The 12424-nt window shown below is 34.7% G+C and overlaps 1 protein-coding gene across 2 annotated transcripts in view; it reads right to left on the reverse strand.

The window, feature by feature from the left end:
• Positions 1 to 1039: 1039 nt before the first annotated feature.
• The window catches only part of ctdspla (CTD small phosphatase like a), a 75983-nt gene continuing 64598 nt past the window's right edge, over positions 1040 to 12424 (reverse strand). For both annotated transcript variants that reach the window (XM_088918381.1, XM_088918380.1), the window contains 4 exons: positions 8599 to 8655; positions 7547 to 7639; positions 4833 to 5018; positions 1040 to 3761 (listed from right to left, as the gene is read on the reverse strand). In XM_088918381.1, the coding sequence (XP_088774507.1) occupies positions 3636 to 3761; positions 4833 to 5018; positions 7547 to 7639; positions 8599 to 8655 (462 nt within the window). In that variant the 3' untranslated portion in view covers positions 1040 to 3635. The remainder of the gene's footprint in view (positions 3762 to 4832; positions 5019 to 7546; positions 7640 to 8598; positions 8656 to 12424) is intronic.

Here is a 12424-nt window from a genome sequence, read left to right on the forward strand (position 1 = left end):
TTTTTGCAACTGTTGCAGTTTTAAGTAATGTTTTTTGCACAGTAAATCAGTACACTATTTCTTCAGTGAAACGTGATCAACCTAACAATAGTACAGAGTCAAAGTAAGGAAATACAAGGGAACTGAACATACCCCATGGTTAGTGCCGTCATTTATATAAATGCATTTTAAACGTGTAAATGTCTCAGGTTTTCTGTGTAATGAGACTAAAAGGTTCTTATTGTTTCATTGTTTAAAAAAAAGTTTTGTGAATTTAAAAACTTCGAGGTTTAAAGATATTTAGTTATCAAGATTATAACGGATGTAAACGGGTTTTTCACCTTTATACCTACAGTCTATTACAATTTTACTAACACCTTTCTGGTAAGCTTTGTTAAGGGTATTTTTGTTTTTGTAAAGTTTGAGAATTAGCTGCAGTTCTCAAAGAAAGTGTTCTTTGGATGTATTAACTGAAAATACTCCTCTAAAAGGATGTTTGTTTCTAGGAAGATTTGTGTAATGTATAATGTCATGTACATAGTAAATGGTGAAATGATGCAACTACACCTGCACTCTGAGCACTTTGGGTTTGTGTATTAGTCACAGTCTGTACAGCATTTATAAATGTGTTAAGCACGTTGCATTTCATGTCACCTAGTATGACATATGTCTTTATTAAATGTGGATGACTAATTGCTGAGGTTGATAATTTTTCCAACAGGGAGGATAAGGTGTGTGCATGGCTTCAGATTTCCTGTATTTCCTGTATTGTGTACTGTATTAGCGCTCCCTTATTGTACAAAGGAACATGTAGAAATTTAATGGTTCGATTGAATAAATAAAGCAGTGTTTTTGTTGTGCTGGGAGTTGAGCAAAACTATGAATTCACCCAGCAATCAACATTTCATAACTGTAAAAAATCTATCATGAACACCATCATAACTTATTCAAATGAAAGTGTTATTTAAAAGTACTACACTTTGTTGACTGCAATTCACAAGGAAATTCAATAAAAATAAGAAATAACTGCTATTGATTCAGGCTAGGCATTGCAGTCTTCAGGTGAAATGGCTAGTAGACAGTTTATTTCAGCAATGTATTCAGTACAGCCAAAGGTTATTAGTTACAGAAAACTTTTGAAGGTCCTGTTTTTAAAAAGGTGTTTTAATAGGTTGTAATTGTCTGAAAGACATATGCTACAAAACCATGTTAACACTTGAATTAAAATATGTTGCAAACAAGAGGGGACAGTACTGCTCACCGACAGGGTAAACTCCAAATCTGTTTAGATGAATCCCAATAAAAGCTCACTTGTTTAAAAAATATAAACTGGTATAGACAAAAGCTGAACAGAACAGAAAAGACTGTTTTTTCCATGTATAGGGTAATATACCACTTATTTTCAAAACACGTCTTCGCAGTGTCACCAAAAATTGTTGTACTCTGTCATATAGTACACATTCAGGTAAAAAAAACAAAACAGAAATACAACCTAAATACAAAATTAACTCCTAGAACTGATCAACTAAAAACCCTTTATTAGCAGACAAAATTCATAGGAAAAGGGAAAATGTGTTTATGGTGCTCTATTCCACAACTTTAACTTTAATGTGGCAGCTTAATACTGAGCATTTATGGTATATTTTCAAAATGATGACGTGAAATGTGAAAATGTGGAAAAATAAACTGTGTATTTGGGCAAAGGGTGGTACTGTGGTATTGTATGTGCACAGAATGTGTACACATGGAGGGAGAGCAGAAGAATGCTCCATCCACAAGTGTGTGCATAAAACAAATTTATCACAGCTAACTATTATACATTGATCCCATAGGATTCAGAACACTCACAAATCAGAACACAAATCTTAAAACTAACCAATTTAGAACATCTTAATATGTTAGAAATATATATTGTATATCCTTTTCATTAAAGTACTGTATGTATAATACTTGAAAGGTAAATGCTTTACTGTACACACTTTGGAAGAAACACCTGTTGGACAACATGGGTATAAATCTTATTCAAAATGGACTAATTAATAAGAAAAAAAAAGAAAAGCTGTGAAGTGTGCAGGAACCAGGAGTATGTCATCAATCAGTCTGTCCTCTGAGTTTATTGCCCAGATTTGCAGCATACAGCGGTGGTAAGTATGTCCAGGTTTAGGCACAGTGGTGAGGAACAGTTTTAATTAGCCAACTCCATTTGGTGACTGTACGCTAGCAGCAGCATGAATCGAAACAGAACAAAAAATAAAATCCCAGTTCACCAGCTTGTACAAGCTCTTCTCATGAAACAAAATCTAGACGATTAAGGGTTTATAGTTAACGAAAGGATACATTTGCAATTGTATATCGCCTGTCAGCTTCAGAAGGACACTTCCCTTCTACCTTTTGAACAAGACTGTTCAAAACTCGGCAACAGCAGATTAAAATCAATGTGAAAAGTCAGATTTTAATGTAGTGTTGTAGTTTTCTCCCGTTATCCAGGAGAAATTAAAGTCAGAGCTTTTTAAAACAAAAAAAAATACTGTTTTAGAACTCAAAAATCAGAAGATTTATAAACCTAAATACATACAGAATATAAAACTAGGAGTAAAAAGATTACTTTAAAAGAAATACTGGGCATTTAGATTGGACTGTTATTGTGCCTACTATACATAAGCTCATTACATTCTCTATTTGTGCTCAGCTGTTACCCAAATTTACATCTCTCACATATCTTAATGGGAAACATCTATAAACTGGCACTTACAGTAATGCAATCCAGTGTATGGCATCACTTACAAAAACTTACATTGGCACGCTTTCAGTCACCTATGGAGTTACCTCATTTTTACCATATAACATTAAAAGCTTTTCAGTTAAAATAAAATATAACTTAAAACATCACAATTGCAAATGCATTCCTCTAATTTCATTAAAGGCTATAGTAACACTAAGATTTCTACATATAATAAACTAAAGAAAGAAAATCACTTCTATATAATGGCTTGTCTTTAACCAATTGAAAAGAACAGCAATCAGAATATTATGGAGACCCAGTGTCCAAGTTAAAAAAAATGAATCTTCAGCATAAATAACAGTGCTTTATAAAATTCATCTCCCACTTCTTTTAAAGCATATATTCATTAAAAGTTAAGTTCTCTGGAAATATGTGTCGTACAAAATGTAACTTTTCCCCCATAAAAACATTCGAAAAAGGCACTTCATTCAGTAAGAAAAAAATCACAGTCATTTATACTACGATAGATCAAGAAAAGACTGCCTGCATAGCAACAACAGAAAAAAATCCAAATGCATCTTTTTTCTTTCACAAAAAATGTTTTTGGTTAATATAAAGAACTTAAACAGGATAGTAAAAGTCTTGTGTCAGAAAAAAATGAAGGTTTTTCTTCTGAAGTTTTTTTAAATATTCTGGCCATATGTAACGTCTGGCTCCTTATTAAGTCGAGCACACTACAAATCCTTCCCTCAGAGGTTAAACCAGAAGAATAGGGAGTAGCATTGCTTTTCACTGAGAACTTACAGCTGTCCCCTCTTCAAGCAATGAATGGACAAGTGAAAGAGCTGTGCTTGAGAGAGGCAGTCCAGGGAGGCAGCTGACAGTCTCTCATCCCTCACAAATGTGGTGCTGAGGGACATCACTGAAGATGACGCTACCTGCCTCTTAAGTTCTGAAGTACACTGTAAACATCCTCCTCTTTGCTCAGTCCTTCAAAGAAGGGTATCAGATCTAATAGCTCTGTGTCTGTCATATCATCAAACCACGACTGCACAGGAACCTGTCAAGGAGAAAAGGCAACATTTAAATGACAGGCAGAAGTTACAGAACAGTAGATAAACATCATAGTGGTTTGAAACCTAATATATACCAATTGATGGAGCCGTGATTTATTAGTTATTATTCTCCTTAGGTTAGTAGGAGGTAGTCCTATCTCACTCCTCAACTGCAGAGTTGTTGCTTTTATCACAAACAATGGTGATTAAAAATTCACTTCAGACACTGAAGATTGATTAGTATACATTTCAGTTTTTTTGTCATTAGTTATCAACATGTTTCAATACAACTCTGGTATGAAGACAGTATTAGCTATTCAAACAATGAATACAAAGATTTTGTGCAACATTTCCAGTAAATCTTAACGTTATACGACTATTGACACTACTGTCTGTGCAGGTTCTACGTCATCAGTCACATGAAGCACTGGCAAGTGTACAAATGAGCACTGTGCATATGTGATGTGCAAATCTGCCTTTACCATATCTACATGAGCTGTGACAAGTAAGCAATGAAAACAGCATAGAAATTGTCTTGCATGTATTTCAGAGTCCATACAGCTGTAGAGAAGATGCTCAAATACATAATGTGTTTTGATTTTTCTTCCCGCCCTTTCAGCAGTATTAGTAATTCCATGTTTATACAGAGCTTACACAACGGCTGCCCCATCGTACTTATTATAGTTCACTAGCTGTCACTGTCAATTTATTTTATAGTGATTGAAGAGGGCTGAACATCATGCATAAGCCCTAAGGAGCACATTCTAAGAAAGGACTGACCTTCACTGTTTATCTTTGATTTCCTGCAATCCATTCAATAGGGCTTAATTTCCACAGTACAGAGACATTTAATCATTAATAACAAAAAAGAAACCTCAACTTTTAGATCAGACACTGCTAAATTTAGAGATTCTCCCACCCTTTTTGTGGTGGTTTTGCCACCTTAATAATTTGTATTAGGTGAAACAGCAGAAAAAAAAAGATCTAACATGTTGCCCTTAAGATAGGATACAAATAAATAAAAAAAAAGAATAAGGACACTCTTAACTAGTTGTTGTACTAGTAAAAAGACTTACGGCATTTTCAGGATGGAAGATGTATGAAGCAGGAGAGTTGTCCACTATTATAACTTTGCTAAGCTCTCTTCCTAACCGACTCAGGTCTTTGACATAGTTCCCTCTGTGGAAAACGCAGGATTCTCTGAAAAGCCGTGCTCTAAATACACCCCACTGATCCAACAGATCTGCCACTGGATCTGCATACTAAATGGAAACAAAAATAATACAAATTAAAAAATCTAAATAAACTGCAACATTTAGCACAAATAGACAAACTTGATTATAAAAATGTGTAATTTTTCAGACCATTAGCTGGACAAACCTACAGTCATAAAAACAAAATTGAAGTTCAAAGAAGCAGGAACATTTTCCCCAAAAATTATTTGTCAGGCACAAAGTGAGGAAAATATTAGATAAAACTGGAAATTCATGAGTTTTCCACCACATATGTGGATAGCCGTGGTATGGTTCAGTTATTAAAAGCTAACAGATTCTCTTTTCCCTTTAAATTAAGTTTTTTTTAATTATTACATTTCTTAAGCAGGGCCAGCAATTCTGATCTGCAGAATTCTGTCTTATTTCTGGTACAGGATCTGTATTAGATGATTCAGGCTGTGGTTTTGCAGGTACTATTACATGACAGCCCAGATGTCGTGTATATGTACAATATGCAGACCTATGTACATATAAGAGTAATATCCCACATATACAAACTCTTTTTAGTAATATTTATGCATGTTCCTGGTCCTGAGAATTACATTCTACACACCAAAAAACATCTACAAAACATAGCTGGAATGAAAGAATAAACATAGTTTATTGACATAGCTGGAATGAAAGAAAAGACTACAATTCTAATAGACATTAAAAGCACAGACATAACAGTGACAGACAAAGGGAAAGCTGGGAAAAGACAGGGTAGGGGGTAGATTGCATTCTCCTCTTAAATATAAATTCTATAGTACATAAAAATAAACACCGAAATATAATTCACTGTGCAAGAGAACCATTTCCAGTACACTGTTCAGTATTTTAGAACAAAAACATACAATCCCTCCATTTAATGATGTACAGTATATACCTTAACCCTGAATATACAAATGACAGGCTAAAATGTAAAAGTTTATGCTGATTTCCATTATGTTCAGAAATAAGAAACAAGTGATAATTATCTGGGTAGGTTTATGTTCTTAATTGGTCAGCTCCCTCAACATTAATTATATTTGAAGCAAACTGAGTTTTTAACTTGGTCTGTATGATTTTGTTTTACTAACGGCATTGTGTATTAAAATGTGGATTTCAAAACCTTCAATGCTTTTCAAGCTTTTCTTCTGTGATGCTCAGGGGGTAAGATAAAAAAAACACAACACAAAAGTTAAATAAAAAAAATTTAATCAAGCACAAAAACCCATAAAACTAAATGAAACTCTGGGTTTTGCACGTAAAAGAAGCATAACCTTAAAGACAAAACAGCCATACAACACAACTGATGTGCACCGCCTCAACTCAAGGCCTAATTTAAGCAAGATATTGCCAATTTACAGCAGCTGTTGTTTTAAAAAGCAAATAAATGCTAAGGCTGCCTTGTAAATAGTATTCTACTTGTATTACACAATTCCTCCAAGTAGTAATATAGGTTAATATGAATGCGTATTCAGTCTGCTGTAAATCTGAAAATAGGTGCTGTCTTAGGCTATATATAAAACAATATCACACCATTACAAGAAACACATGGCTTACTAATGATCAGACCAAAAGATACATTTAGAATCAATATTTGTATATCTTTTAACAACACTAAAAATACTTAGATGCAACTTCAAAACAGTATCTTAAACTTGTGATGACAGTTAACATAACAAACACATGGATTGTCTCCTAACTGCTAGTATGTTATTGAAATCGTTATAAGTTATTCTTAGTTTACAGAACTAATTTTTCTTTGATCTAAAATTCATTATTTAGTTACAATATTTTTGATTGATATAGCTCTTGTTGATCTTGAACTTTGTGTGCTGCCCTTGCTTGAAATATAAAAAACAGGAGCAAGCAACAACTTTTTCCATCAATGAAGCTGATTCACAATCTTGATCTATACATGACATTTTACTCCTGACATGTCTGCTTTCCCAGTATAAAACACTTCTACAGTTGGCATTTTTATTTAAAAGCAAGAGTGAAGTGGTGATGACAGGAGCTGACTGATTAAAATCTATTTTAATATCTGTTTTAATAAAGGTTTACTGTGGGCGGCTGCCCATCAAATTTCAATCTTTTGGTCCGTCAATTAGGATTGCAACAAATGCTTGCTAGTTATTCACTTCAGCATTATCTGACAGAAAACCTGCTTTTGCAAGAATTTGCTGCCCTCCTACATAAATCATGTGACTAACATATATACCTTACTATTGCCATGGTAACTTAATAGCCTCACATAAAGACATCATGAGCAATGCATGGAGGCTACATCATGAGGCAGGCTCATATGTGTCACTGTTACCATGGAAACACTTACCCATGCATTAGCAGATAAAGCACACACCGGCAGACACAGAAACAGAAAAGAAGGGAAAAATTAAGACAGCAACCACTGAGGGGGAAGATACATTGTTCTTTTCTCTAAAAATAATGCGATATTTGATTTTTGTTAAATAATGTGCAGTGGATCGTTTCTATTGTTCATTTGTCAATGGTTAAATACAGACCACCCCACTGACATGTAAGGCACAAACCTTAGCTAGGCTGGCTGTGAAGAGGACACATTCAAAGAGTTCCCCCATCTTCTGTAGAAACTCGTCGACGTGCGGCCGTTTCAAAACATACACCTGCGATTAAAGACACACTGTTGTTACTCAATCGGGCAAAGCAAAGCATGTACTGTATGTATGAACTTCACCCCAGAGCTTCATATGTACACCATGCTGTACACCATCCTGAAAACACATTTCTAACAACCAAAACATAGCTTCCACATCTTGTATTTGTTTACATTTAAAAATTGCATATCAGGGAAAAGAGTATTATCCATGATTTCTGTTAAAAACTAAGTTTTGAAACTTTAGACATGATTTTGCTCCTTGTTAGAGAGACATATGGAGTATACCTCAAGTATCAGGAGGATATTCTGCATTCTCTTGACTGTACATCAGCAGTTTTCATTCTCATCTGGTTCTTTTCATTGAAGAGTTACAGCTGCCCCCCAGTGCAAGTAATCAAGAATAGGCCATTCTGATCACACAGCCTATCCTGGATTACTTGAACCAGGTCACAGCCTTTAACCTGAACACAGAGCAGTCTTTTTCATTTATGAACATGGCCAAGAGGAAGGAAAGCAAATGCAGAAAACGTAACATTTTGCTCTTGAACATGACAATAAATACATACAGTACTCTTGTGAGGACCTGACTTCAATGCACTTGATTTATGAACCTTTTCACTAAAATTTAAACTCCAGTAGTGGTCTATGACAGGAAACTTCAAAACGACCCACATCAATTTAGATTTTTCATTTATAACAGATAAATAAAAGAACTACACTCACTGCTTTATTTCAGTTGCCATTTATTGTAGCTGACATTTTGTCTCAGGAGTCCACCCACATTATCTGACAGCAACATAAAAGGGGATCTATAAAACCAGTTGTGGAGAAATTGGTGTAGAAAGATCAAATGGATATAAATCCTTTTGAACCTAAGACTAGTACTTATCTGAAAATGTTAAGTACTACCTTGCCAAATAAACTAACTTGTGTTTAACAAGGAATTACCATGAATTCTTACAGTACCTGGTGAACTGTGCCATCAATTTCCACAGGAACGATGAAATCAGCATTACTAATAGGCTGCCAAGAAAGGAGATCAAAAACATCACTTGTCTCTGAAAGAATCATTTAAACAATTTCAACACCATATGTACTTACACATTGCACTTAAGGATTGAAGAGTAGGTCTAAAATGCTAAATCACGGGCCAGTATTGAATGCAACAGGACTAAGATTTATGAAGGTGCACAACTCAGATTCGCACATTTTTCTCATTTGATCAGGCTGCACAGATTGTTACATGTTTATCAATTCAGCAAAGGAAAATAAATAAATGAATCATAGTTACGGTTTAAAGAAGAAAATAAGTTCCATATCCCCCACCTATACGTACTTACAGCAATTTACAATTACAACCCAACATTGCTTTACAAAGTGAGACCAGACTGTCTTGCAGTCTCCAAGTCGAAGTAGCTGGTCTTCAAACAAATTCTTTGAAAAGAGGCAAGAGTACCACTACGGTACTTCTTAGCAGAGGAGCAGGGCAATAGGATTGTGGTCAAGAGGAAGAAAGATGGAAAGGCCCTCAGAAGAGGAGCAATAAAAATGAGGGAAGATATCAAGAGGTTGAGATGAAAAATATGGGAATGCGTACAGGAGAGGACTGTTGTGAGACAGGCAATCAAATGAGAGCAGACACAAGTATCCCGATCTGTCCACATTCATTCTCCTTTTGTCCTATTTATATATTATATGGAATATGCATCTTGTAAGACTATCAACCTCTTTTATAATTAGATGAAAATCCATTAAAAAGAGGTGACCGGGGTTTACATGGTGTTTTATGTGATGTTTCCAATACCCCAGTTAAAATACCTGTCTTTCTGTAACAGATGGGAAGCAGGCATAATTACAAGCTTTAGATTTAAGGTTTAGAATGTTTTAAAATATCAAAGGTAAGTGGAGTTCTTGACTCTTAATTGGAAGGTTGCAGGTTCAAGTCCCAGCGGAGACACTGCTGTTGTACTCTTCATCAAGGAGCTTCACTTGAATTGCTCCAGTACAAATCTAATTCTTTTACACTTGAGACAAATCTAAGCTGCTTTTGCTAAAAGCATCAGCTTAAAGCATCATTAATTAGTAATATTAAAAGAAGTAATGTTTTCTGGTAATGAAAATACATTCCACGTTTCTCAAACTCCACATATCAGAAAATATAGGTAACCATTATATAAATCAGAAATTAAGATATAAACAAGGAAGACTCTCTGAAAGATTAATCAAATAGAACAAAGTTTAACAGCGAAAATATAAAGTAAATTTTGAAATATTTAGTTAATACTACTGTGTAGCATACATCCATTTGGTATTTTCACAGAGTGTACATTCTGACTTTCTATAAAGACAAAAGCCTGTTCCAATGGTCTGTAGAATCTTCACATGCATTTGCGATGTTAGACTTGTAAAACTTTCTCTGAAGTTTCAGAATACTGAAAGAATTTAAACAATCTAAAAAGATATGATTTCACAGTACTCTACATATAGTACTGGAGCAGCATTAATTGGAAAACAAACTAACTCACTGGTAATGAAAAATACAGATTTGTATTCTATATTTGAGCCTTTAAGGCTTTTCAGGTGCAGTAAATATCTGGTCAAAAGAAAAAATATTGAATCTTTCAATGAACAGCCAAATGTTTATCATTAAACAACTTGCATTATTATTGGTTATAATAACATAGAAACTTGTCACAATGACAGTTCTTTGCCTCATCAGTAGAATTTTTACAAAAGTCTGCAGAATGCAAATGCTAAATGTATCACACAGCTATGCAATAAGTCTTACCTGTTTTACTATAATGATTTAACCTCCTATTATATATAAAATGTCTGATAAAAATACGTGTAACAATAAAAAGAGACCACAAAATGAAATTAATAATGAACTGTAAACATTTTTAAATGCTTAAAGGCAACAAAATCTGTCTGAATACAGTTTCACAAAGAAAGCAGACAGCTAATGAATTTCACTGAATTTAAACCATTAATAATTCAAATTAGTACATTTAAGGAATGCAGTAACTGAAACAAAACTATAGTACTAAAACATTTTAAGAGACTATTGCATGAACAGCGATCGTTAGGCACAATAAGACTGTGATACTGAAAACAAGCCAGGAGAGGGCGCTTTTGCTCTTCACCATCAGTTTTGAATTCTTACTCCACAATAACTGGAACATAGCCCACCAGCCCGGGCTACAATATTCTATCAACTAGGAAATCTAAAGATGTTTGTGACGAAGGCTTACTATATTGATTTTTAGTTCATTTTAATTTCACTTTTCACTATTTGCACTTGATGAAGCATTGTTCTACGTGTGCAGCTTTAATTAAAACGAAAACTCCATGAGGTAGAATTAAAGGATAATTTCTTATTACAGAAGTTCAGCAATCAAAAAAACGGGCAATGAGTATAAACCACTCGATAACACAATTACCAGGAATGGTAGGAAAACGTGACCACAGAGAGAAAAAGAACAGAAAAAAACAGTATTTAAATGTTTTACTGTGACTTTTTTTCCCAGTTGCACTCCTAAGGTACAAGGTGTGGCTGTCTTCTGTTTTATTACTTCTCTAAAGCAATATGTCCTTATCAGTGTTGTGCTGAACTACATTCCTCTTCTGTGTAAGAGTGTTGGTTAACCTTGATATTCAGAAAAACAGTGGACATACACTGTAAGATACGGGAAAAGGAAAGAGAACTAAATTATCCAGTCAGTGAAATCTGACTTGTTGGGAAAACAAGAAGAAAATCTTCGAAAAAATAAAAGAAAATCTGAACAATACAACAAATGCCAATCTAAGCGCCCGTTCATTTAATGTAAACAACTGCTCTAAATGTAAGTTTCCAGACAGACACACCCCTCTAAAGTGAGCAGTGGCTGCCTGCACAACGCCGACTTGTGTGTCTCCCTTATTGGGCCCCATGGTATCCCACAGTACTCGGCCTTCCTACATGGCCTGTAACCCACATTAACAAAAACAGAGCTTACATTACAATATTCAGCAGCACTTTTTTCAGGGTTTCTTTTTCTTAAAAAAAGCTTTCACCGTTAAAAAAAAAAGACTAATTATATCAAGCATTCAAAATTCCTTCTATATATTACCCCTAAAGCTTGAAATCTAGATATTATAAGAGAAAATGTAGCATTGCATGTTTCATCACACTTAAAACAAAATTGAGAACCTGTACATATGTACAGGAAAAGGAAAACTGAATGCAGAAGCAAGTTCCACACTCCAGGCACGTAGACCTATATACTCCCTGAGGTTTTTCCTGCCTTTCTGTACTCTCAGTTCCTTTCTAAATATAGGTTTCAGTTCAATCACCTCACAGTCAATGTGCTTAAGGGAACTAACTGATGTTTAGCAGTGAAAGCACTAATGTCTTGGGTCAGGATGGAGATGAAACCTCACTTAGATCTCAAACAGTGTGATCTTGAGGAAATGGATATGGTTTCCAACACCAGTCCCATGTAAAACAATATGGGCAAAAGCCAGACAAGGCATGGATTACTTCAGTCTGCTAGCTCTTGGTGCAAGTTTTAAACAGAGGGTTTGGGTGTAGGTTAACTTGGGAGAAGGACTGTGCCATTCCTGGCTTAACAATGAGCTCATAGGAAGATTAATGTGAAGTTAGTGATGTAGCTTCTTTTCAGGATATATGTACTGAACCACTATTATTAACTTATAATATTATTCAGACACACTGGCCAAGAAATGTTTAAATTCTATTCAATATGTTAAACATTTAAATAAGAGGTAAACTGGTAAAAAGAAGGCAAGAGTA

Source organism: Atractosteus spatula, chromosome 6 (genome assembly GCF_055471065.1).
Source record: "Atractosteus spatula isolate fAtrSpa1 chromosome 6, fAtrSpa1.hap1, whole genome shotgun sequence".
Lineage (NCBI taxonomy): Eukaryota > Metazoa > Chordata > Actinopteri > Semionotiformes > Lepisosteidae > Atractosteus > Atractosteus spatula.